At 42.8% G+C, this 27,658-nt stretch overlaps 1 protein-coding gene across 4 annotated transcripts; it reads right to left on the minus strand.

Moving 5' to 3' along the window:
• Positions 1–384: 384 nt before the first annotated feature.
• Positions 385–27,640, minus strand: AP1S3 (adaptor related protein complex 1 subunit sigma 3). 4 transcript variants are annotated; one of them, XM_068954997.1, is made up of 6 exons: positions 27,515–27,640; positions 24,858–24,983; positions 4,158–4,336; positions 2,938–3,046; positions 1,822–1,959; positions 385–869 (listed from the first exon to the last, which is right to left on the minus strand). In XM_068954997.1, exons 2-6 carry the CDS (start codon positions 24,945–24,947, stop codon positions 834–836), a joined length of 552 nt encoding a protein of 183 aa, XP_068811098.1. In that variant the 5' UTR covers positions 24,948–24,983; positions 27,515–27,640; the 3' UTR covers positions 385–833. The 4 variants fall into 4 exon arrangements, with proteins under 4 accessions (XP_068811098.1, XP_068811099.1, XP_068811100.1 ...); XM_068954998.1 differs by lacking the exons at positions 24,858–24,983; positions 27,515–27,640 and adding exons at positions 11,327–11,435; positions 19,264–19,351; XM_068954999.1 differs by lacking the exons at positions 24,858–24,983; positions 27,515–27,640 and adding an exon at positions 19,264–19,397.
• Between the last annotated feature and the right edge of the window lie 18 nt (positions 27,641–27,658).

Genomic DNA, 27,658 nt, shown 5'->3' on the forward strand with positions numbered 1-27,658 from the left:
TTCTCTTCAGGATATCTCCTGCTCTCAAAGTGTGCACCTCCAAAGGCTGCAGCATTTCTCCAGATGCAGGGGAAATAAGAAGGGGATAAGAAAACAAAGGGAAATGCACAGAAATAGGCCATCTGCATGGAGGAGCAAAAGGACTACTAAAACCTGGGAGAGGCCTGCTTAGAGTCAGAAAAGTTTTCTAGATTACATAGAGGTGTGTGGGTTGTGCTTTAATAGTAGTTGGAGAACTGTCTTCTTAGGAGCGGAGAACAGGAAACAGCAGAAAGACAGCACTGCTAAAAGAAAGTGGCTGTTCCAAAAAGAAGCATGTTTCTTTTTACGCTAGAAGGGCTAATCTGTCCAGAATAAGTTTCTGAAATCAGGGCCCACAATAACTTGAATTTTAGAAAAAAGAATTGTTATTAGATCAGAATAATCATTACATTCAAAATAATGGACATTTGTACAAAAGTAGAGTCATATGGTCAGCAGCAGACCAAAACTAGTATAAATACCTCTTCCAAGTATTGTCAGGATAACATTGTAGTTTGACAAATCCTGTAGCTAAAAGACATCATACAAAACAAGAGTTCAGTCCAGCAAGGAAGAGAGAGTAGATCAAGTGTAATTACAGTTCTGAGAAACTGTATAACAGTGTAATGCAGGTATGCAATTGTTAAACCCGCTGCTACATGAGCTGACCTTCATCTTGACCATTATACAAACAAATCCCTTTAGGTATTGCTTTTTGGTATTTCTCTGAGGATCTGGCACTTTGGGTAGCAATTTCAGCATATGTTTTTTATAGGTGTATATAGCAGTTCTCTCTCCAGGTAATTTTAACATTAAAATGCAGGCTTGTTCATGTACTCTTCCACTGTCTGGAGAAAAAAGAAAGAAATGATTAAGGTATTATGGAGTTGTGAAGTAGGATAACATAAAGCCTTTGAAACAGACCCTCTTGTTCTCTTTGAAGGTAGTTATAGTTTTGCGTGGAATTAGATCAGATTAAAATTTAGCAATAATGCTACTTCGAAAATCTTAATGGCCTTTCAGAACCTGCTCTTCAAATCACAACATACCACAGCTACTGCTAAACTCATCATATCTAGCTGGCCTTGGCACGTAGCTGGCCTCGTAGCATGTGCAAATTCCAGACCACTTTGAAAAAGGCTCTACTCACACAGTGTTTCCCTAGCTAGTTCTACCAACACGTTGTTTCCTTTAACATTAGATCATCTAGAAATACGAAGTAAATCCATTACGTTCAGCTTCTCTTGCCATTCCTGGCTCAACATTACAAGTTACAGAAGAAAATTCCTGCAGGGTTTTGAATAAAGGTTACATACCTGTGCCTTGTAGAAAAACTACACAGGTATTTATGGAGAAAAATGGAGGTTTCCAGCACACCCTTATTCTGATTTTAAAAGCTATAGGTAGGTCATTTGTTTCCAATTTATTAGTGAAGCAGTATAGATTTTTTCATATTTACACACACATATGTATACATTAAAAGATAATCTTAGATCATACACATATACTATATAAATATCTTAGATATATCTTAACCTGCTTCTTAATACAGTGACTAAGAAACTATACCCCCTAAGCCAAAGAAAGCAGTGGCAGAATGCAGGAAACTTCCAGCTGATTTCATAAGAGGCAAGAGACTTCAATTAAAATGTTACATAACCGCTACCTTAACTGTTGTACCTTGTGAAACTGAACTTAAGACACATTTGGATAATCAAATACCAGGAGTGTTTAGTTGTATAAGCTCCTGTCAAATAAGGAAGCTGTAGAAAGATGAAGTGTTTGCCTTTCGTATCTTACCTCTTGCAACATGTCAGAATCTTCTATAGCTTTCACTGCAGACCTCTTTGAAGTTTCTTGTACTTCTCCACCCATTATAAATTCATCAAGAATAAAATAAGCTTTTTCAAAATTAAAGATTATATCCAGCTCACATACCTGGTAGAACAAAAAACCCCACCCCACATTTAAATCAATTTTACAGCATTATGCCAAATGCTGTTAAATTATCAAGTGAATTCAACATATGCATTCTTTTGGCAGGGAGCAGAGCAAAGAAGGATACTGCATATTACACAACACCACAGCTTCTGCACACATAAATCATTATTCTCTGCACAAACATAGGCTAGGTATAAAGATGTTCTATTTATTATATTTTGTATAACAAATTATATTCGTATCGAGTTTCAGAGAACAAAGCTGACTTCCTATCCTAGCCTACAAACCTTATAGTAGGTCTTATATAGCACATGTAACATGGATTACGTACATTCATATAGAACTTCACAGTGCAAGACAAATTTCCTGTCATAGTGACCTTACAGTCACCAACTACTTCTTCGTTTTGAGACTGTACATATGTGAGTCATGACACAGTGATTTAGATAAGGCATGAACTGAGGCAGTTGGAACAATTTCAAACATATGCACGGAAGAAATGGGTCTCTTGCAGTCTTTAAAGACTTATCTGAACCTTCTTCAGGCCGTTTTTTTTCTAAAAACAAAAACCCTTTATATTTCTTCTCTTGTATATGCCCTTAATTTTTGCACAATATTATGAAACAAAAAAAAACCCCAGCATACCTGAAGATGTCAGGAGGGAGAACTAGAACACTGTCACCCAGGGTTTTTAAAATAATTTTCCTCTAGCTTTTCCCTCAAATTCTGTTGCCAGAAGAAGATGCAAAACATCAAGATTGATTTTGTTTTGGGAGAAAGGATGGAAAACATCTTTTTATGATAGTTTCAGCATTATTTTATTACATATTCTACTAATGAGTCCCACACTGGATTGACAGGCAGAGTCTATCAGGGCAAGCAGTGCAGATGGAAACATTAAGCAGAGCAGCTACAGCTAATTGCATTCCTGGCTGCCTGATAAACAAACAGTTTATGGTAGAAAGCGAAACCTACATTTCCAAAATATCTGTCCAGTAGCTCCACATATCGATGAACGACCTCTAGTGTCAGGAGCTCATTATCTTGGTCTTCTATTGCACAACAGAAGTACAAACTAGCATACCTAGGAAAATAAAGGCAAAAACATGAGAGCAAGGCAACTGGATTCTCAGTGCTTTGCTCTTTGCAAAGCAACAAATCAAGCGAGAACGTCTATTTGGTCTCTAAAATAGCTGTTTTCTTTCTTTCTCACAGTGCTCCAGGGAGCACTTAAAAAGAGAAAGCAAGTTAAACAAATTATTAATTTAGCGTAAAGAAAAAAAGCCACCCTTGGCAAAGTGGGAAACCTCGGGAACGTCAGAACCCCAAAACTGGTTCTTAGCAAAACAAACAACAAGAAGCACTTCAGAGGTCTACCTCATCTGCTGCAGTAGCTTTACAGCCAAGTGGGATGAATTAACTGTAGAATGAGTTATTTGCTCTTTGTTAAAAAAACAGATAGATAGATAGATACATAGGTAAAAATAAAGGTGGAAGGAGCTACAGCTCAGCAAGCTTGAGACTATCAAAGCCTAACAAGCATGGCAAAACTTTACACTTAAATCAGCCTAAGATGGGAGTAATAAGTACCTAATTTTCTTTCTGGTACAGCGGCTAGAGCCCCAACTTGTCGCAGCATCTGATCAGATGTTTCCATCTATCATTTCACCTCAAGGTATTCAATTTTTGCTAAATAGGAGATGCTGCTCAGTTTGGATAGTGTGCTATATTTAAGCCTAGTTTTGTTTACTATAACTTTACAAGGATTAAAAGGCAGTTATTGCTAAGCATCACGTAACTAGGGAGCAACAATTTGTTTGGAAAAGTAAACAAGAATTAACAACCGCCAGAGCAACAAATATTTCAAAGACAAAATTGGACAAAATGTTGAAAGCCCCTCAGAACACTTCTCGTAACCTTTTAAGAGTCTGATAAAGCCTAGCACACTTCTCAGTCAAACATCTTGAAGATTTAGAAGGGGGACTAAAGCCTAAAGCCTTCCAACAGACTTTCAACCATTAACACTTATTATATTCTCCTCATGCAGGGGGTTAGACTCCACATGGAAGATGCGTACTACCATGCTCTGGCACTTAGCACTTTTTAAAACAAATGTAAGCATTTACTTTTTCTCTTCTAGCATGTATGGTATTTAAGTGAATAATAATTGTATGTTCTCATAAAATTACTCACACCTTTTGTAAACAAGCTTGAGGTCTTTCCAGTCAACAAAACTGCTTGTTTTTTGATTGCGAGCCAAAATAATCTGAACGATTTCTCGAGTGATCTTTTTCTTCTCTTTCTCAGGTAACGTCGTATACCACTTCTGAAGCCTTAATTTCCCCTGTCGACTGAAAAGCAGTATAAAGTGTATCTAGAGTAAACAAAGCAACATGGTTAATGCCAGCCTCTTGTCCACATAGTGCCAGGCAGAACATGCCCGTGTCTGAATCAGGAAACCTGTGAGATCTTAGTGAAACCATCTCTAATATCGATGTGAGTTTTGGACATGGTGTCAGTGAAGTTTGGGAGGGCTAAGCATGAGACTGGAGATCACTCCCTTCGAGTGTGGAATTTGACTTGACCATTTCAAGTCACAAATAAAGGACTGTGATCCTAGAAGAGGCTACAAGGAGCAGAAGCAACCAACCAACTACTTTGGAAAGGGAGCTTGACAAGTTTTACAAAAGAAACCACTAGCTTGTGAAACACAGTTTATTATGATGACAAAGGACAAACCTCAGGGCCTAGGACATTACAATACTAAAAAAAGCACTGCATGTGTATCATTCTACTAAAATTTCAATTTTAAAGCCAGTCATAATTTTGCATGATTTGACCTACAATTTTTTCATGCTTAGCATTACCAGTATTATTGCAATACAGAATGGTTAGCTTTTAAAAGCCAATAAGCTTTTGGGAGCAAATTATCAATTAACACTTAAACAAATACTTTTATTAGTAGATTAAAGTAACTGACCATACTATGTTTACAAGCAGCCTAGCAAGCCATCTATCCTCAGCAAGGAAACGGCTTTGAGAATGCAGGAAATCTATTTGAAGATGTCCAGTCATCTCAACGGGACGTAGCCTACTAAATGAAAAAAACTTAATGGGGATAGAGATGTTTTCAATAGCTCTAGAAAACGTGAGCTGACAGGCACCCCGATGCCCATCACTTTTCTCATCAGTACCAACGCTTAGGGTGCTGAGGACTCGCAGGACGGACGTCTAACTGCAGTTACAGATATGTATATGGCGGGCACAGTCCCAGTTGCCTATGCAAAGAAACAGGGCTTTCCCCATGGTCACAGCAGCTAGGGAGAAGGATAAGAGCCTCTTTCTCCTCACCTGCTCCCAATCCTAGCAAACTCAGAGCAGAAGAGAGCTTGGGGCTGGCAGGCCCCTTGCCATGCCCCCATTCCCATCAGCCTAGCCTGTACTTCCCTTTAGTTTCTCAGTATATGCCCTAGTTCCTTCTCCCTCTTTGTTTTCCAACCCAGCTTATCCCTGTGCCTACACTTCATCTCACCAGTAAGGATTAAAAGTTAAGGTTCATAATTACTATCAAGATTACAATGCAGATTTCCGTAAAGAAAAAAAGCCATTCTGCACTTTCATGAAGTCAAGGCAGAAAAGTGCACCATAGAAGCTCTTGCTTAAAAATAAAGAAAAAAATGAGCAGCTGGGTTTAAAAAAAAAAAAAAAAGTATTCATAATTCAGAACTATTCTCTAGCTAGTAAGTCACATACTTGTTGAGTAATCTGGAAATAGGAGTGCTGAAAATCTTGGAAAAGACTTCAAATGTGGGACCATTTTAAGGAAAGGTGGTTTTATTTCTGTCTGTCACAGGATCACTACAGCTGCAAATATGGCTCTTGCTGTCATTAGACTAATGTGCTTGATAAAATTACAAGGATTTTGTGGCTGCCTTGTGTTGAGTACTACAGTACTCTCCAGATAAGTTTGCTAAATAAAAATAATTATACTCCTGGCAGTACACATGGCCTGATTACAGTGAAGATCAAAGCACGATGTTCTTGCTTTTCTCTGTTCATATTACCAACTGGTTTTTGACATGGTAATATTCCAGCTGTCTATACCCACTCCCAGTAAATGAAGGGACTTATTGTCTGTACACTTGCCCTCTGACAGGAGCTGGATGAACGAAAGACTAATTTGCTCCCTGCATAGCATACTAACTTCAAAGCCTTTGTAAAGACGAGTGTCTTTTGAAAAGCAGAGCAACAGCTCTGAAGATGCCGGGTCAGCAGGTGTCCATTTTAGGGTAATCAGGCACAGGGAGCAGCTATTTGATAAACCTATGTCTAAAATACGTTGAAATAGGCAGGACAGGACGATCAGATTCAACTGAAAATGCAGGGAGTTGGCAAATCCCAGGTAAAAAGTGTGAGCATGTTCAGCAAAACAAAATTCACGTTGAGACAGTTTCTTGCATTCTCAGAAATGAGATGTATTTGCTTGCAGTGCTTCAAGAGAGGAAGATAATGCCACTGTATTCTGGTTTAGGTTCAATTGTTGGACCTGCAGGCATTCAGATGTAAGGTCCTATAAGTCATACATATATCTCTAGGACAGCAACCATATACCTCCAAGAGGTTAAACACTAACAAGCCACAGGATTACTGTGAACCTTATTTCCATTTTCTGATGATTGACTTGAATACGTTGTGCTTCACCCACAGGAAACTGAGCTGCTTTCCATTTAAAACTGCTTTGAAAACTCCACTAACTTTCTTCTAAAGATGCAGGTGATTTTTCACCAGGATCAGTGCATTTCCCTAAGTAAAAGGCAACATTTTCCTGAAGCAACCAAAAAATATCCATTGATACTCTTTAATACATTGAGATTCACACACAAGCTTCAAATATCCTGTCTTTCGGGCCTATGCTCTATTTCATAGGCAATACATAACTGCATACCCCATAATCAGTTCTACAATATGAAACATTTATAGCTAGAAAACAGGTAAGAGCCACTACTGTAGTCCATCCCCACGCTAATTTTACTTGCAGCAAAACAGCATATACTACCGTCAAGCCTAAGTACGTATGACTGGCTAACTGAGACCTCCCATAACAAAGCAATATATTAGAAAGTTGCAGACACCTGAAAGAAAAAAATATTGTTTTTTTTCCTTCTGATTCTTCTTCCTTCTCCTAATTTCTAAACTCCACTCAACCTGGAGAATGGTCTGGAAGGCAAATAACATTACATTCTCAAGAGATTAAACAGCTTGATTCCTGTAAGTCTTAACATCAAATTTCTACAGACATTTCTTCATTCAGGTCAGCTTTGCCCAGACATATTGACAGGACACAACAGGTTTGTCGTTCAGGTAGCTCCATTCATTACAGCTCATTGGAGAGATTTTGATGCATCAATAAATCTGGAAATAGTGGAGTACTGCATAAACGCAAATCTAACAGCTCATTTGTTCCTTGACCTTGATTGTGGAAACGTGTGTTTTCCCATTGTGCTAAACATAGGACAGATGTTGATTAAGGGATTTTTGGTGGATGTTCAGCAACCAAACTACAAATAAGGATAGATTATCCTACAATATTTTTTTTTAAGTTTTAATTCTAGAGGAAAGCAAAACTAATGACTTGCTTCAAACAAACTACCTTTGAAGCAGAGGGCTTAGTTTTCTTTCATCACATTTTTAGGGTGTGTTGGATATGACTGATAATCACCCAACCCAAGGGTGATGCCAAAGACAATTTTTAGGTCTGAGCTAGAGTGGGTCAGATGCAAAGAGCAGTTCCTGTAAGAGCATCAGCTGTCTTCACATGTGGCGTCTGTAGGAGACAAACTTTAGTCTGGGAGCTAAGTGTAATTTTATCAGCTTGTTTTACTGAATCAGACTCAACCACCTACATACAGCACAGCTCCAAATGATCTCCATAAGTGTCAGTAAGTAGTCTAAAAGACTGCATTTTATATTTGAAGACCATATTATCTAGTTTAGTTGAAAAAACAGATCTGTTGGAAAATCAGGCATTCAAAATAGATTTCTGAAGCTGAACTCTATCCCCTTCTCATGTATCTCTGAATTAATTGCAGCTAGCTAAGTTATATAACATGATTATTTGCAGAAAGTTGTGGTGCCTTATATTTCATCGAGAACTACACAACTAGCCAAGGAGTATAAACATCATTGAGTTTTAGGGCTACTGAAAAATCAAATGACACAGCTTGACACAAAATTATTTCAGGGTAAACAGACCTCAAAAATGCAAAATACAAAAGGTCTACATGTTCCTAAACAGCAAATATAAGCCACATATGTAAAACTAATGAACATAGTGATTTTTCCCCTCTCTTCAGATGACCATTCCAGCTCCCTCCTTTTGCTGATGGGCTCCGTCACGGTTTGATATGCAGTTCACTCAAGCTCGTCTACCAAACTTCTCTCCTGAGACTCAAGGTTCCCTTCAGGTCAGCCTTTCAGTCTTTGGCCAGTTCACACTCTAGACCAATCAAATGCTTTATATTTGGCTGACTGGTTTCAAAGTTGGATCATCTCACAGAGGTCTTAACCAAAACCATACTGTAATTTTTAGGAAGATTGTCTAAAGCATTTAGTAACCATTCCAGACTATATTCTATTACATACAGAATAACTCATCAGTAAGGATATCAAATACAAAAGACAACATGGGAAGACAAAGCAGGTTTTCCTGACTCCCGTTCCTTGAGTTTACTGTCTAATGATACAAACATTTAAAGGTGCCACATTTATTCCTGCAAAGGGTCAGCGCAGTGAGAATCTAATCCACCCCGCTGCAAGAAGAACATGTGCTAGAAATGCTTCTCCTCCTCCCATAACAGGAGGGCAGGGAGGACAGAAGAGGAGACTGGCAGCTGGAGGACTCAAAGGAGCAGACTTTGCCTTTCTACTGCATTTTTGCAAGGATTTGCTCAACCAGCAAGCTCTAACACTCAAGCAGCACTGTTGTTCCACTCTGTGCTTCAGCTATAACCTCTCCAAACTCAGTTTAAAAACCTTTGACCTCTCCCTCATCAAAGTCGACTCTGAAAAAAAAAGAAATTGAATTTACAAGTAACTAATAATTACAAATGAGGGACTACTACCCTAAAATGGACAGCCTAGTAGAATTTAAAAGTCCGAGTTCTGATTTGTAGGCGGCAGGTAACAGTGGGGCAACAGGCAATGCAACATACAAAGTGCTAATAAGGAAAAACTCGTGGACCACAAAAAAGGAAATAGAAGAAAAAAGCCACACCTACAGCAGCTGACATGACAACCGCTGCTGCGAGAGCCTGCGGGAAACCCGCCTGACTGGCTGTACCCGGTTGAGACAAAGTGACTTTACATCATAATGTTCTCTTTTTACATAACTAGCTCTTTCATTCTGATTCCCTTGAAGTCTGCCTTTTCTTTTGGTATTGTTTTAGTCTAGGCAAGTTCATAATCTGCCTATCTTTTACTATTTGTTATTCTTTCTTACTATATGAAATAATATCTTTTCCACCAGACAGCTGTCCAGAACATTTTTTACAACACATAGACATCTGAAAGTGAACAAAAATACTTTCATTAAAGTGTTTCTTTAAATAAGTATGGGCGTCCAAATTATTTTGGTCATTAGCTGACTTTTTTTCCCAATTCAAAACATTTAAAGAATGATATTTTGCCTAGCGTTTTTTGGAGGGAGAGGAGTAAATGCTGACAATATTTCCAAGAAAAATGAATAGCTACTGTGAACAAACACATGGTTTGGAAAACCAGGCTTTTAGGGTGGACTGGAAAAGATGTACCGAATGGACAGCTATCCACCTAACATACTAATAAGAAACAGGCCACTTTAACAAAAATGTTTCCTTACATGTTTACTTTTACTAAAATTTTTATTTGCAGTATCACAGAAACTGATACATGTGTTTGTCAAATACTGTAGCATCTTAGCTTTAAAACATAAAACACATTTCTAATCTGTATGATGTAAGCAAAGCAGAAAAAAGAAAAAAGTGAAAAATAGCAACACAAGAACACCAAAATAAAGTATGGTTGCACAACTGGCGTGGAATTCTTTCTGGCTTCATCTCCATCAGGAAAATTTTGGAATGGTTTCTACTGAACAATACATCCAAAGTTCACGTAATAAAACCTGCACCAGATAATTATAGTCACATGTGACTGTAGTTACACATTGATTTTATTCTTTGTTGGATGCAGAAGTCACCTATATTATTATTGAAATAAAATTTTAAATTGATTGGCATATGAGAGCTTAAAGGATATCTGCATCACATAGTACTGATCCTGCTGGCAATAACCTTCTTGATAGCCTCACCGGAGTTAAATAAAACTAATGATTTTGAAGTAGTTTTTGGCAAGTTCTGAGCCAAAAGCCTCTTGAATCCCTACATCTCAATCCCTACCTCAGAAGGCCAGAAATCACCAGCAATGAGGAGCTTTTCAGTCCCCGAGTCCAGCTGAGTCCTCGGCACCACGGCAGGCTGCTGGGTGTATGCAGTGACACCAGCACCAACCGCAGAGATGCCAGGTGTCCCTTGTCCTTCCACTCCTGCTTATCACCGCCTCTAGCGGGTCCAGCAGGTCTAATCCTGCTCATGCCAGCTTGCTCCTCATAAATTGGTAACGCTCTTTCAGTAACACCCTCCCTGCAATAAAGACTGGCGTGTGCACTCCTCCTGGCGGGCTGCTGAGCCTCCCTCTAACAAGGAAATTAGGGTTTTTCTAGCATCTCTCTGAAGAGAAGAAACTGGACTGGTTTTCAAGAGAGCTCCTGAAACCTCCAAGACATTTCACCTAAAATCTCGAAGATGTAAATGTACGCAATGATGTTCGGGTTTTACAGAGGATAATTATTCTCAGTTTTTTAATCAGGACTTTTTTATTCACGCAAGTGGAATTACTCCAGTTTACAGGCAATAAGCAAGAGCAAATCCACACAGGGAGTATGCATAAACCCTGACTTTAACTCTGCAACTTGCGAAGAGCCCAGTGACAGCACTACAGCAACGTGAATCAGGAAAATGGCAAATCAGCCTCAGCACCAGGGCCTGAGAGCTGGCTGACCTCACAGAAAGCAATATAATTTGAAGACGTTCAGAACAATTATGAACTATGTAATCACATCCCTTCTGCCGCCTGGGTGGGGGGGTCTCTGAGCTGTTTTTATTTGTTTGTACGTTGTTAGGGCAAAAAAATTGTTAGGCAGCTATGAGGGGGAGGAGGATCAGGTAAGAGGCTGAACAAATCGCCAGAAGAGCTATCCCAAAAGAAATGACTCAGCAGAAAGCAGGGGAAGCGCCAAGGCTGTTTTAGGTTTGTGGGGTTCTGTAAATACCTTTTCACAGCAGAGGATTAAAGAACAGCTCCACAGCTTGTGAGTCGTGCTAGCCCTGGTGCCTTTCATCACCACAAGAACCTACTCTCCCAGGCTGCTCTTCAAACACCTGCAAAGAAACAGAGCTAAACTCTCTGGCAGGAGTTACAGCCTCTTTTGTTCTCATTTCCAGTTTACTTCCATCAGTTACTTGCAAAGCCCTGCAGCCTGACCATCAGGAGCAAAGCTCACAAGCTTTGCGCTGGTGCGGGGGGCCGTGACAGAGGGATACAACAGCGTCCCGAGCTTGTCAGCCAGCAGGTAACATGCTCCCGCCAGAGGCGGCAGCGCTGGTGGCACAGGGTCATTCCTGGTCTTGCATGAGAGCTGGGGGAACTCCTGTGAGGCTGCTGCATCATCTCAGCAGAGAGGCGTGGTGAAAATCTGAGCTTCAGTAGGACCAAAGATACACGTGAGTTTGGATCGTATTTGCGAATGACTTTGAAAGTCCATGTGAGTCATTTTTTGGAAATACTGAAGCATTTCATTCAGCATTTTGTTTCCCAACATAGAAAAATCTCAGTTTTCCTTTTTGAAGTGGCACTTGTTTTAGTAAGGAAAAAAAAATATGGATTTAATAACCTAAATGTGAAAGAAGCAACCACTTTTTAGGGAAGGGAGGGGTGAAGTACAGAATCTCATGAATGCTTTACGTTGGCCCAAAATTTTGCCTCCAGAATTAAAAAAATTGTTGGAGTGCAAACTTTTGGGCCCAAAACTAATTCTGCTATTCTAATTATGCTGCTCTAGGACAGGTCTTGCCATGAGACTTAGTGGAAAGAATGTGTCTGAGGTCCTAGCCCTCACCCCCAGCTCATCTATTTGCTGCTCTACAGGGCCACGGTGTACACGTCTCTGAAGAGACAGGTCTTCAAAAGCCTTATCTCATAGCTTAAATAAGCACAGATACAGATTAATAATGAATTAAAATTAAAAACTAAATGGCTGCTTTTCAACAGTCACACTGTCCAGTTTACCATCTATCTGTAATACGCTCTCCTCTGTGATTTATCAATGGGGGACAGAAGCAGGGAGGAACAGCACTGCAGTGGAAGTTTGCAGTAAAGCGAGGAATTGGATTTGAGTGTCTTGCTACTACCCCAAGCTACAGGACTAGCCTTTCTCAGTTCAGTTCATTGCGATATTGGCCTTTATATTCCTTCCTGGTTTGGTAGGACCCGATATCTGATAAGCTATATTGCTCTTGGGAGAGACCAAATCCAGAAAGGGATATCAAGTAGAACACGCTTTATCCTGGGAAGAGGATTAAGGCCCTTAAACTCTACAGCCTGGTGGTTATAAGTTGTGACAGTTTCGTTTTGTAGGTTGTTTAGCCATTCTAATGGTTTTCCAAGAACTTGGAATAGACAGCTAGACAGACACCCTCTGCACACTTCACGCATTTGCCTTGTGGCACTTAACATACAAAGGCAGAACATGGTAAATTTCTGCATTTGCAAACAACATAAAAGCAATTCCATGTCTCGTTCCTTTGTGCTTTGTATCTATTGTTCACCTCAGGGGACTAAGCAAAAGGTGATAACCACACAGGAATTGCTATGCTAGTTAATGAGCTCCTGAGAACTGCAAGCAGCTGAGAGAGCCCACCTTCAAGTTCCAATGGCAACCAAAACGGCAATGACAGACGTTTACTGCCTGGCCAAGAGGACTTTTAATGCCCTCTCTCCTCTGCTAAGGTCTGAACAGAGGATAGCAGATAACCACCTTACATGAATTCAACACATTAGAGAAGAAAACACCAGTGGATCCAGCACCTGGGGTTAAATCTGTGGTATTGGGAAAGATAAATCCATAAATCGAGAGCACATTAGGCCAGACAGACATGTCTGCCTAGAAAGACCTGTCATGCTTGCCTTCAAACACACAAACGTAAATTTTGATTTTTCCAGCCTACCCCAATGGCTCTACATGCTGTATGCCTACTCACAAATAAACACTGCTTGTGCATGACTGGATGTCTTAAACCTCCCCTTGGCTTGTGCAACACTTGCAAAAGTGCAAAGGTCCAGGCCTGGCCACTCAGCAATGCATACACCCAAAGCAACCAAGGAAAGGCAGAGGACAGCCTGCAGGAACAGGGCAGTAGGGAAATTAAGGGCAGAGACAGTAATTAGTAGCTGTGCATGTGTGTTACAGGAAGAACTATTTTCACAAGAGCAGCATGGTTGTAATTTAGGCATCAGTGGAAAGACTACAACTGGCTCACATAAGTGCCTGACGAGGACTAAGCATGAACTTTGTAAATATTGCAGAGAGGAGCAGCTCCATCTGCATCCCCCCCCCCCCCCAAAAGGACTGGGCAGTCTCCTCAATGCCTATATCATTTTAGTACTTTGCTGCTCTTCTGTATCTTCCTCTAATTACTTCAAAATTCTATGCTTTGTAAGCCATCCCGTAGACCTTTTGAAGGCATCCATTAAAAGCAAAAGCAGCCAAGGGACAAACATCTTACACGATCCAAATGCTTGGCAGCGTTTTCTTGCCTCCTCATCACCCAGCTGTGTTCTCATGCAGCCAGACATCCCAGAGGTGAAGGCTTCCCATCACCCCTCCAACCTTCCTCCTGCATCAGCCTACCCCAAACTACAGGGCTTTCTCCAAAAACCTCCAGGCACTCCGCATCCTAGTAATTCCTGTGACGTGCCTACGACTTCCTTATCCGTGAGTAAAAATTTAAAAAATGGACTTAAGCACGGGATCAGCTCATGATCTCCTATAACATTCTTCTTTTGCTCTCCAGAAATGAGTTTCCCGCCAAGAGACAATGAAGAGTAAATTGCAATTCCTATATAGCCAACAAGCCTAGAGTGGTCTCTAGTATTACAATGATACTCTGCAACAATCAGGAGTACTCAAGAGATACCAAAGTTGGAAGAGGACCATGTCACCAGCCAGGAATTCAACACTTCTGAGAAGAAACCCAAAAACTATTTTTCCTAACAAATCCCACAGAATAGTATTCAGTTCAACTGAATAAAATAGTATGGCACAACATAATACCAGATTATGGATTCTCCCACACAGTATTCTGATTTGAACAGTTCCCAGAGGGAAGTCTATAAGAACAAGGCATGCCTGAAGTCATTCGCCTGGCACTCCCAGGTCTCCAGGAATCACAGGGTGAAAGATTCAGAGCCAGAAACTGAATCCAGACAATCTACCAGTGGGCCCATCCTCTATGAACTGCCTAACTCCTAGGACAGCACAGCAGCATCCCTTGGCAATGGATTAAAAAAACTTCTATTTAGACTGAGTGAAAAAAAAAAAATCCTTTTGTTTTCTTTAAATTTAATGCCTAAAAATTTCATAGGATGCAGTCTGATTCTTCTTGTCAGGAATTATTCTTTATACCATTCATGACTTTATACATTTCTATCATTTCTCCTTTAGTTATCTCTGTCCAAACTGAAAAGTCTCCATCTATTCAGGATCTTCTCAACCAAATGCCATTACCAGCAGATGACCCGCTGGAAAGCAGCTCTGCAGAGAAGGAAGGACCTGGGAGTGCTGGTGGACAACAAGTTGACCATGAGCCAGCGATGCGCTCTTGTGGCCAAGAAGGCCAATGGTATCCTGGGCTGCATTAGGAAGAGCGTTGCCAGCAGGTGGAGGGAGGTGATCCTGCCCCTCTCCTCAGCCCTGGTGAGGCCTCCCCTGGAGTGCTGTGTCCAGTTCTGGGCTCCCCAGTACAAGAGAGACATGGCGCTACTGGAGAGAGTCCAGCGGAGGGCTACCAAGATGATGAGGGGACTGGAGCATCTCTCCTCTGAAGAAAGGCTGAAAGCACCGGGCCTGTTTAGCCTAGAGAAGAGAAGACTGAGAGGGGATCTGATCAACGTGTACAAGTATCTGAAGGGGGGGTGTCAAGAGAATGGGGCCAGACTCTTCTCCGTGGTGCCCAGCAACAGGACAAGAGGCAACGGGCACAAATGGAAACACAGGAAGTTCCATCTGAACCTGAGGAAAAACTTCTTGACTGTGAGGGGGACTGAGCACTGGAACGGGTTGCCCAGAGAGGCTGTAGAGTCTCCTTCCCTGGAGATATTCAAAACCCGCCTGGATACAATCCTGGGCAACGTGCTCTAGATGACCCTGCTTGAGTAAGGGGGTTGGACTAGATGACTTCCAGAGGTCTCTTCCAACCTCAACCATTCTGTGATTATCTCCTCCCACACTAATAGTTCGCTACAAGATAAATGAACAATGAAATACCACATGAAGTGTTTTTGTGTAGACCACCACCTCAAACAATAGGATTCATTTATTTGTGATTTTCTCTCCCTCTCTCATCTATTCCAATCTGCTGCCCTTCTTGTCTTTCAGACTTAGATTCCTAGAGGCAAAGTCTGCAGTCTTTGCTAGACCAATAGATACACAACTGTGTCATGGAGTGGAAAAAAGCAGACAAGATTTAGAGCATATATTCTTCTTTGAATCTTCAACAGTAAATTTGTGCAACAATGAAAACATCTTTTAAAGATCTATGTTTATTTTAACAATTAAGCGGCACTGAGGTTGTCGGTGAAGTCAACACTCAGAATAGCTGAAAGCTCATTTCCGAATACCATACAGGTGTGAGAAACTGCAGTCACTTCAACAAATATGTCTACCCACGCTTCAAGATCAGTGACTAGTATCAAATTTCTTGTTCAGTGGAAAGGTTGCTTATCAATTCCTTTTCTATTCAGGCCAAATAAGTTTTTAGACTTATCCTATTCCTCAGTGGGACTCATTTGTCTTTCTCTGGCTTTCAGATCATATTGACAAGTACCCATTTTTCTCACTGTAGCGACTAAAAGCACAAGTAGCAGGGAAGCAGGCTTTTCATGATGTAGGCACTGATTCTGCACTCAAAGCTATGCACGCAGAATCATGTGCTATTATCAGACAAATACTGAAAACACTGAGGTGGCAGTAGGATCAAGGTGTTGCAATACTTACAGGCATGAAGGACTACAACAGCGCATGTCTGTGGGGAAACAAATCATTTTCTCCTCTCCGTTCTTTCCCTGCCCTTTGCCTTACCTTTCTATTCAGAGGGCAAACCTCCAGGGCATGTTTCTCTGCTGCACCCACAGTGTCAGCTACAGCACACTTGCTTTTTCATGTCAGGGAGCAGAATTTAGTCTTTTTTCTGAAAAGTCTTTTTCACATGGCACAAAACAGTAGCTAGGCAGAAAAGCAGTCTTTCTCAGCAAGATGTGAAACAAGCTTTGCTAAATAGACTCCTTCCTGAAACTTCCCTGGGTATCTGCAACCAAAATTTTCCACTGGAACAATTTTCTTGCTAAGACATGGTACCATTTGCACAAGTACTTTCCACTCAGATCTCAAACCATGTGATAAAGGTGGCAAGCACAACTATGCCATTCCAAACAGGAGGAACTGATCTACTGAGAGCAAGCTTAAAAGTTCTGAGCTTGTGAGTCTGAATAAGACCCTTATTTCTTGATTTGTAACCCAGTATAACAATGCCTTCACAGAGGCTGGATGACAAAGGAATTTTAAGTGAAAGAGTACCCTGACAAAAGCATCCTTCTGTCAACACAGGTTTCTACAACAGCAGAATGGGGTAAGGCAGACCACTAGTTGACATGATTATGCCAGCAAGTGTTTGTACTATGGCCAGAGAAAAAGAAAAAAAAAACATGTAAGAACGCACACTCACCTTATAAAATTATAATAATCAATACAGCAGACAGTCTCCAAATTGTCAATAAGCAGCGCTATTGTGAGCAAAGCTCCTTTGGGACAACTGTGAGTGCTTTGAAAACTGGCATTTGTGAAGTGCATACCTCAGGGAGACTTCTGAGATCAGCTTCCCTGAAATCAGCTCCCATACATACTGACCGTCAAGGGCAAAATAGGAGCTCCGCTTGTTTACACAGGCTTTACTGAAGGGAAATGAATGAGCAGGGCTGTCTCAGGGTGTAACCAGAAAGGTTATATATGCGGACTTAAGGTGTGGAGACTGCTCTGCCATCTGTAAATTCATTACTGTGCATATTCTACATACAAATGTAATGACAGGTGCATCTTTCTAAATACATTAAATTAGACTCACACGTATGAGGAGGTGCGTTCTAGCCGAACCAGTGAAAACAACCAACCTAGTTCCACCTTTGATAATAGAGCCAAACATCAAAATTTGGCCTCCAGTGAAAGAGACTTGAGAGGCTTCTGTTCAGTGGCACTGCTGGTAACTCACATTACAGATGCACACAGTGGGCAAACTGCAAGGCGGAAGCCCAGGGCAGGCACAGAGAACCTGCCCGAACTCTGAAGTACCAAGCGAGATGGATTCTCAACTAAGAGGCACCACCAACTATCCTACTGCTTGAGAATCCACAGTTCTCCTTGGGGAAAATCTAGCCATTATTCTGAGGATGTCAGTTGTCACGTTTAACAAAAAAATAACCACAGCAACCTTTTCTGATTACAGCAAACCACCAAGTGGGACAAGAACGACACTGAACAGTCACTGCTGAAGGCCTCCCTTGCAGGATCCTGCGCTGTAACCCTTTAACCTGAACGGTTGCTGCCGCCGACCTGTGCTGATCCAAGCTAAAATAAGAGGTTGCTGCTGCTGCCGCCCAGATGTAGGTCCTGAGTGCACACACAGATTGTTTGCCAATACACAACATATGTGGAAGAGAACCAGCTCCGTTAACTCTAGTGACCATCTCTTCCACACAGGTATATATGTGACTTTTATTGCCAGCTCATCGTTTTGTCATGAATTCCATTATACGTGAATGACTTTTTTCAGCTGTGGTTCCCACCAAAAAAAGGCTCATCTAATCACGCACGGCGGGCGCATGCTCTGATCGTTTCATTTCTGAACCTGACTAAAGAGCTTCAGCCAAACGTGACAAAGGCAGAGGTCTTAAAGACGAGAGTTCCTGCAACTGCCAGGTGAACAGGTAGCTGAGGTAGAGGCACCTCAACCGAAAGCAAGACTGATGTGCAAGCTCTCAGCTTATGAGACACCAGAGAACGTATCTGGAAAAGCGCTCTTCCAAATGCTTCTGTCACAAGAAAACCCACCACAGCCCGAAACTGCACCATTTAGACATCAGAGTCTGCCAGCACACAAATCTATGCAAAACTAAACTTGATACTTCTCCAGGCATTGGAACTGACCAGAACGTCAGCTCCTCAAGTTACAGGAAGACTTTGTGAAATCTCTATGTATCACAAACTTGTTTTCCTGGTTGCCTATGAAAGGTTGTCAGCGTGACCTCAACCCCTTCGGGACCCACCCCCCAAGGCTCAGAAGGTAGGAAACAAGAAGAGTAAAACATTCATTCCCTTAAAACAAGTGCAAACCTTGTTAAAATTCATTTGGAAACAGCGTTTCAGCTTCTCAGAACAACTGCAGCAGCCCTACCAGGCAAGCCAGAACGGACTTTTTAAAGAACACCTTTTACATCTGCTGAAAGGCATCGCCGACCGCGCCGGCTGACGGATTTTTCAAGAACCAAAGTTACTTTTTTCCAGGGCTGAGAGCACAAACGAGACGTTTAGGCTCGATTTCAGTAGCTGCCCTCTACGGCGGCGGGCGCCAGGGCAGCGCTAGGCAGATTGCGAAGAGGACCGCAGAAGGACTACACGTCCAGAAACCCCTCTCCGCCGCGGCCTGGGTTTTGCGAGCAGCGTGCCCGCGTCCCCGCCCGCCCCCGGGAAGCGGACGTCCAGGGCGGCAGCCGAGGGGCGCCCGGGCGATGCCCGAGCAGCGCCACCGCCTCCGCAGAGCCGAGCCGGGGCCAGGCCTGCGCGCACGCCCGTCCCTCCGGCCGGCCGGCCGGCGCAGACCTATCCGAAGGGGCTGAACACTTAAAACCGCGGCACCTACTGGCCCGACCCGCGGCACTTACCATGGTGTCGCGGCGGCGGCGGCGGGCTGGGGCCCGGCGCGGCCCGGCTGCTGGCGGCCGCCGCCTCCCTCCGTCCCCTCCCTCCCTCCCTCCCTCCGCGCCAGGTGAGGCCGCGGCCGCGCATCCCGCCTTCCCACAATGCCCCGGGCGCTCCCCGCCCCCGGCGCCCCGCACCTGCCTGCGCCGCCCCGCGCTGAGGGCGGCCGCGCCCGGTGGCCGTTACCCGCCGCCCGGTGGCCGTTACCCGCCGCCCGGGCTGGCTGGAAGGGACGGCCCGGCCGCTCCCTCGTCCTTCGAGAGAGGAAACAAGCAGTGGGGGCAAGGGGACAACTTGGTGGCAGAAAGGCCTGGCGCCTCGGTGAAGCCCCCCACTCCCACCCCCGGCAGCTCTCCTCAGAAGGGAAGGCGCCAACGGCCGGAGGGGGCTGACAGCACACGGCCTAACCCCAGCCGTTCCCTCCTACACCGTACACGAATTGCTCAAAGGGAGCCGTTCTCGCCCCAGCGAAACCAGGTTTTAATAAAAACGTGCTTCGTATCCTTTTCACGGCTCTAGCTACTTCTTACTGTCCCGTCTCATGTTCGCACCTCTCCGCTCTGCTGACTGAGCCCCGGGCGTGATTACCCTGTGGCTCACCTCAGTCAAAATAAAACTGGGTTAGTTTAAATACCTTAAACAGTTGGACTTTGCCAACCTGCTCCTTTTTTAAGGGAGCCGGATTAGAAAGCACTTGCACAAGCAGCTCTGCCAGCTGATGAGCAAATCCTCGTAACCTCTGGCAGGGATTTGCTGATAAGTAGCTGGTGCCAAAAGCACATGCAACATCCACAGACCCAGCACGTGGCTTCTCGAGCTCCTACCGTGGCCCTGATCTGGATACAAACGGTGCCAGGGAAGCACACAGTGAGGAGGGGGACGTTTAATTGTTTACCGTTTAAGGGAGAGATGCTCCCCAGTACACAACCCCACCTTTGGTGCGTCTGGATTCGGGGTACAGTTCCCATCGGCTGCAGCGAGAGCTGCTGGCTGCAGCGCCCCGCTCTTGCATGCGGCTCCAGAGGCATCTGAGTCATCAGGGAGGAAGAGAAACCTGAAGGAGCTCGGGGACGCCAGGGGATGCCGTGGTGCCAACAACGGCCAGCGCTGGTGGAACCCCTTTCAGCCTTTCTGCTTCAGCAACGGGGGAAGTCCCTCCGACATAAGCAATTGCATGCGCACAGCTGGGAGAGCAGCTAGGCTGAAAACCATTCACAGCTGGAAATGCTTGTTTGCAAGAGCACAGTGAGAAGGGAAGGAAGAATAATACCCTACTCCATAAAAGTTTCAGAATTTTTCCTGTTTTTCTCCCTGAAAAAAAAAAAAAATCAAAAAATTCATGTTTCTAGGGAAAAGAGGGAAGAACTAGCTTTATAACTAACAGAAACAGGTATTTAAAAACATCAAGAAAGAAATAACTGATTTTACAGTGAGAAAACATTACCACTGGTAAGCAGGCTTTATCCTCTAAGAGAGGCAGGTTTCTAGGCATATATCTATACTTCAACCTATGCCTAAAATCACCCTTCCAACTACACCTGCTTAACCATAAAGAATGCAGGTCGGTATATAAATGTATATGCATTCTCATTTAGCTGTGTGGAGGCAATTTCCGCATTTCCTTGTGCATGCACAGCACTTCCTCTCCTTAAGCTACAACTTGGTCTGCATAGACACACTTTTCCTAGACTCCTGTGCTGCTACTTGCTCAGCTCTAATTTCTCAATATTTCAACCCAGTCCTGCCAGGCAGCAAGAGGCACACTGCTCAGCGTGTTGCAGCGTTGCTGCTAGCTGACTGGCGCTCTGTTTTACTTCTGGAGTACGCAACACAAGAAATGTGAGCTCCAGCTCCCTACAGAGCTCACGAATACTTCATTTGCTTGCTCGCCTCCACTTTCTGACTGCACATCCTGGGCCTGTAAAGCAGCGGTAGCTTTAGACCACATAAAAATTTGCCTTTTACTGTTCAGCTGTGGTGCAGCACACATTACGCCACAAAAACAGACAGCACTGGCCCCACTGGCTTTGCTAGGGCTCTATCTCACCCTCGGTGAGCCTGCCAAATACACACTTATTGCCATCAGCATCTGATAAAGTAGAAATAAACCTTTTGTTGGGTTCTCTGAAAGGTAGCTAGGATGAGTAAACAGGCCACAAAAGCTGCCATGCTAACCATGCCAAAAGGCGGGAACACTGCCTTCCCCAAGGGGTAGGTATCTGGTCTCCCCAGAACGGCAGAATCATGCTCCTGTCCCACGCAATCCCCCGCCACCTCCCGTGGCCTGTGCAGGACAGCAGAGAGTTGGCTCTGCAGTTAAAACCCAGATGTTCCTCACTGTTGGTGAGCAATGGATGTCCACTGAGATCACCAGCAGATTTTGGAAAGCCAGGTCTCTGAAAGCCAGCTGGTATGCTAGGTATGTGCACTTGGAACTGGATTGGCCTGTGCTGCAAGCATGCTGACACCACAGGGTAGCTGTATTGGAGATGCAGGGTATCAATCTTTTCATCTCAAAAATGAATTAGAAAAATAAGGGCCGAACCTACTCCCCTGCCCCCTCCCCCCAAAAAAAGTTCATGAAAACAACTCTTTTCAGCAGCCTACGTTCCTACCTAGCTGTGTCACTCCCCTTTACTCCAGGGACAGACACTATTATTTTTTGCTCAACAATCTTACTGCAGAAGTCTTACTTTTCTACGCAAAGACCTAATTTAATTTGGCCCATGAACTCAAGATAATTAGCTTGCTGCATCTGTGTTTTTTGCAAGTACATCAGAAAGACAGAAGCAGCAGCAAACGCATCATGCATGCAACACGCATTAGCAACAGCAGCAAACATTAAGACATTATGGCCAATCTTGAAAGTCAGCAGAGTTAAGAAGTTTGCTGCCCTACAGAGGAAAGATTGCAAACCTAAGACCATGCCCAAGCTAGATGTTTTTCAGCACAGAAAGCCAGACTGTACTTAACGAATGACTAACCAGAAGTGGGAGACAGTTGGAATTCTCCTGCTCCCCTCACCCACTAGCACAGTGTGCCGGCATAATTTGGTGATAAAGATGATAACTCAGACTTTCCTAGTAGCAACTACAGATGGTTATCAGCGTTGCACAGCAAGGGGAGCGGGGGATGCAGGAAAATGGCTGTGCCAGGTAAACTGGTGGGGGATCACAGCAAGACAGGAAAATTCCATGCTATGGATTCCTTCAGGTCTTTTTCCCTTAGGCCATGTTAACTAATCTGAACACCAAAGCTTGCAAAGTAACACAAAATTATTCTGCTAACTCAAAACAGGCTGCAAAAAGACTTTGAGGCCCTTCTCTTTTGGATTTTTATCTTTGCCTGGTGGAAAATCTATCCCTTCCTTAAGGGCCCTTTGAAAAGGCTTTTAAGGCAGGCAGCTTTTTTTTTTTTTTTCTTCTCTACTGGGTAGCGCACCCGCTTAGTTTGCATTCTGCTCTTCTAGCAGCTATCACATTCAGAAATAGGAGTGTTCACAGGGAGAGTTACAGTGGCTTCAGAGAGTCTTGTGTGCATAGAGATACTGGTAAGAGCTTCTCTATCTCCTAGGAAAAAATTCTGGTGAATTTGGACATTATTTATTTGAACAGATGTCATCGTTAAAAGGTCAGATGCCATGGGCCGATGAAGTCCTAAACCTGCAGCAAGCTTTACATAAGGCCATCCTAACTTCTTCACATTTTAAGGGCCGCAGAAGCTAATCGCGAACCATATAAGTAAAGCAATACATTCACTAATGATCTACAGTTAATTGCAAAATTATATTCCATGTACATTTTCTGGTAAACGAATGAATCCTGAAAGGTCACATTAAGAAACAGAAGCCACTGTCTAAAGGATAGCAGGAAGAGAACAAAATACAGCATTCTTGCTTCCTTCTGAGAAGCTGCAACATTTCTGAAAAAATGCCCTTGCATCCCAGAAAGAAGTTTCCTTGCTCACACCAAGTAGCACAACAAACGAAGCAGAGCACTCACTATTTACACTGATCCTAGCCAGCACTCTCCTTGGTCTCATTTTTCAGCACCTAAATTGAGCTTTTGTCATGCACACAGAGCCACAGACCATTTCAGATGAGCAAACCATTGAGAACTAAAGAAGTTCAGGTTCATGAACACTTAGTGATTTTACAGGAGACCTACTGCACAGGTTTTTTTCCCCCGACTCAATACTAGGTCCATAGGGGAAAGAAAAAAACCCATAAAAGCCCAATCTAAATTCAACTGCTGGAGGTAGCTTTTAATTGCACTTTGGATCAATAGAGGCAATCTAACACTTGCTCTTGATTACTAGGCAGGGGTTTGTACTTCTCCAGACAATTTTTCCCTGCATTTCATTTACTCCTTTTTGTCGTTTCCTCACAAGATCTGAATCCTCTAGAACTTAAGTACAAGACAGAACATTCATATCCCTAAGGAACATATAGAATTCTATTTCAGCATCACAGATTTCTGTACTTATCAGCAACACTAGCATATTCAGTAAGCAGCACCAACATTTCAGCAGTTTAAAGCACTAGAGAAGCGTAAAAATTGCATTCTCAAACCATTACAGCCTGTACTGAATTGACAAGGGTACACAAGCGCTTAAAGGGCGTCAAGTAGCATTTCATTCCATTTCCTAGCTGTAGGAAACTAAAGTTTATCTTCCTTTTGGCCTGATCTTAATAAAGCTCCATACAGAATTCTACTTCTATCGGGGGGGGGGGGGGGGGGGAAAAAACCATTGTAGCCCTCTTGCACTCCTTTAGATTAACAGCTATTGGATCCACTGTGTCCTTCCTTATAGCCCCTCAAATCAAAGGCCCCAGTGCCTCTGCGTGGTTTAACCACGCCACCACACATTTCACTGCCCCTCTCCACCTTCCCTCAGTTTCTTTCACTCTTCTCTTTCACCTTGATTATTAAACCTAACCATACTCAGAGCACGCTTTGAAACAGTACGACACGCAGTTGATAAATTCACACAGTAAAACAAGAGAACTACTGTTTTGAAGCAGAAGGACTAAAACATCCCTTGTTTCCTATAAACATACTTATAGGCCCTGCATTTCTCCTCCCTAAAAGGGCTGGACTGAACATAATATACAGCCTTATTTCCCTCTTTTAGATTCTGCTTAAGAGATCTAGTTTTAAATGGAATGTTCCACAGATATCATTTAGACATTTACAACGTTCCTTTACCCTTAGAGAAGTCACCCTGACTTTCTTCAAAACCAGTAAGCACTACTGGCAGCCTTCTGGCTTCCAGATCTTCCCTGCCGATCACCAAGATTAAAAAGACTGGTAGCCACCTCTTAGCTAGGACATAACACAAAGTCAGGGATGAAGAGGTAGCAGCTTTTACCATATTGTTTTCCAACATACAAGGGGTAAAGTGAGCAGAACAACAAGTATGGCTGCATTGCTATGGTGCTTAATGGGATGGAGTCTTGTACCGGAGGGTGCGACAGCAGGGTTTTTCCACAGAGACACTTACCTTCCCTGTCTGCTGCCTCAGACATCCTTAGCTCAGCCATGCAAGACCCGCTCACCTGACACATCAGTAAGCTCAGGCAGCAGTCGAGGTGTGCTTCAAGAGCTCCCATCACCCATCTGAAGGGGTCAAACTCCAACACAGACATGCTGCTGCAGAGGACACCTGGAGAAGGAGCCACAAACTAAGAGAGAAAGAAGGAGAAATATAATGAGAATGGAGATAAGAAAGGATAGTGACTACAACAGAAAAATAGCACTAGCTTAGCAGCAGCAAGGAACATTGGCAAGCAGTGCTGGCTTCCGATCAGCGGCATGGAGAGTGAGCTTCAGCTCATGACCGCTCTTAAGAGCTTTGAGAGATACATGCATATAAGTATTGATAGTAGCTCATTTTAAACTCAAAACCTAGGGAAAACAGGCTGTGGAAAGGAAAATTGATAGAGATACACAAGGGCCATGGAATCTTTTTTATTTGAAAGACAAAAATAATAAAGTTAGGAGCAGGTTTAACCCTATTCTGTGTCTTCCCCTATAAACAAGGTAAAAGCAAGAAAAGGGTGTACCTCCTCAACATTTGTTATTGCAAATCAGTGTTTACTGAAGAACACGCCAATATACTTCAGAAGAAGAATGGAAAGACCAAGCATAAAAACACAGAAGGGAAATCCCACAGTCAACCTGTGTTTCTAACATGAGTTGATCTTGGTTTGGGGCTGGATAAAAGCTAGGGAATACCTAAGCCTCTAGCTCTCACAGAAAGCATGATTCACATCGTACCAGGGCCTTTGCAAACAAAAATTAAGAACACTACATAATTCAGTTATGACACAGCTAGACATGAGGCAACCCATGCTATCTGTATGACAGAGCAATCGGGAAAGAATGGACCAACTATTCCATATACAAGCCAGCCAATCCCACCTAGGTCACTGTAATTACATGGAGTCTAAATTAAAGAATCTGGCTCAAATTCTCTGGGCAAGGGCAGATTATACAGCAAAACTGTTAAGAGATCTAGGGTACACAGATACATTGGTGGGCAATTAGTCTAGCAACACTAAGCTACATGTATGTTGTGGGGGGAGGAGGAAGTCTCATGATATGCAAGCAAAAAGCAAAGTTTCTAAGGATCTCATATTTTGGTTTATTTTATAGAATATTTTTATATTTGATTTTATTTTAAAAAGGAAAAATTGTAGATTACTGATATTTATTATTTTAAAACTACTTTCTCTCATTTTACAAGTGATCAAAGTAGTTGAATTAGTTCAACTATTAGCTTCTTTTGCATATTTGTATTTAGTAGATTATATAATGCTACCTACAGACCATGCCCTTACTTCCTCTGAAGTAAGAAAAACATTTGTGGGATCATCTGGTTGCAGTTGCCTAGGGTTTGATAGAAGGCTGCTCTGGATAAATCCATGCAATTGCCATTCTCTTTATATTCATGAGAGAAGCAGATAAAGCTTCCAAAGGTTAAATCTTAATTTACTGAAAGATGTTTAGTTAATGACAAAAAAAAGCCATGCTAAGCAAGCAGAAATTCATTCTTCTGTAGATTTTGATCGTGGTATTTCATTGTTAGCCAAGTCATTCACAACCGAGACTTCCAAATTTACTCATAAAAAAAGCCTTGGAGAGCTTTCCCTTTAAAGAATGTATTTGTAAGTTTGATCAACATAAAAAAAAAAAAATTGGTCCCTTTCTTGAATCCAACTTATTCCTAGTCTGTCCATTGACCAAGTTCAACACCACACTAGAAAGGCATTGCCAAGACCTGCCACACAGCTTAACTGAAACTTAGATTCTAAGTTTGCAACACCAGGAATGTTAAGACCCTTACACCGGTCAGCTATGCATTCTCACTTAGAAAAACCAACCCACGTGTCCCAGCATTTCCACTACGAGAACACTGTTTAAGTTCTCAAACTTAAGATATGAAGCTTAGGTTAGATTTAAATTATGCCATAAGATGATCTTCCCAGACCTCTAAATAAGCTTTTCTGCCTACGAATCAGTGAGAGATTGATTTCACAGTCAATTTTTTGTTGGAACTAGAGAACAGGGCATTTGCTTTGGGATAGGTGAGAAGTTTAGTTTTTTGAAATCTATCAAAATTAGATAGGTCTTGATAAAAATCCATTACAATATTATACTACATAAGCTACTCAGCCACTCATGAGAGGATGAAAGTTTATGAAACCCTTTCAGATTGAGACTATTGCCCCTTCCCTATTAATATGCAAATATTCAGGCATTCCAAATATCACAAAGTTGGCAAATTCTGTCTTTGAGCGTGAATGCTGTGAGCAATTGTTAGGTATAGGGATACTTTGCTGCTCGTCCTTATCCTTTCCTCTCTGTGAAAGTGCTATGAGACAAATGTAACCACCTCCTGCGACTGCAGTTTGCATCCTCTGGGTACATCATAGAGTAGATTCTGCCCCTCTCATCCAACACCAGGGAGGTACTTCTCTAATACCTCAGGCTGCTCCGTGCGATTTCAGGCAAGCAAGTTTATCTTCTGATACCCTGCATTGTAAGAACCATTGCAGAGCTCAGAAAAGTAACCAGATAACCAGAGAAGTTAAAATGAGCTGGCAAGTAGGATAGAAAGGATAGGAAGCACAGCTGTATGTCTCCATCTGCAGGTAGTTACTGTTCAGTAAACAAGGTTACAACCACACAGCAGTTGTTTGTCTCAACTCACTGGCTCATCACGGGCCTTTCACCCTAGCGCTGTGGCTCACTCAGCTCCAGGCAGCAGGTCTGACAAACCCTTCCTGCAACCTAGAATTTGGATGCGGGCAGCCTAAAGAAGGAGCGAGAGCATAGAATGGGGGTTGTTCAGTAA

This window comes from Struthio camelus, chromosome 9, assembly GCF_040807025.1.
Source record: "Struthio camelus isolate bStrCam1 chromosome 9, bStrCam1.hap1, whole genome shotgun sequence".
Lineage (NCBI taxonomy): Eukaryota > Metazoa > Chordata > Aves > Struthioniformes > Struthionidae > Struthio > Struthio camelus.

Coding starts and splice junctions, on each gene's coding strand:
- AP1S3 (XM_068954997.1), bottom strand. CDS start 24,947: ATGTCTGTGTTGGAGTTTGACCCCTTCAGATGGGTGATGGGAGCTCTT. Junction 4,337..24,857: donor TGAGCTTACTGATGTGTCAG/GTGAGCGGGTCT, acceptor TGTTTACTCTAG/ATACACTTTATACTGCTTTT. Junction 1,960..2,937: donor TGGACAGATATTTTGGAAAT/GTAGGTTTCGCT, acceptor TTGTTCTACCAG/GTATGTGAGCTGGATATAAT.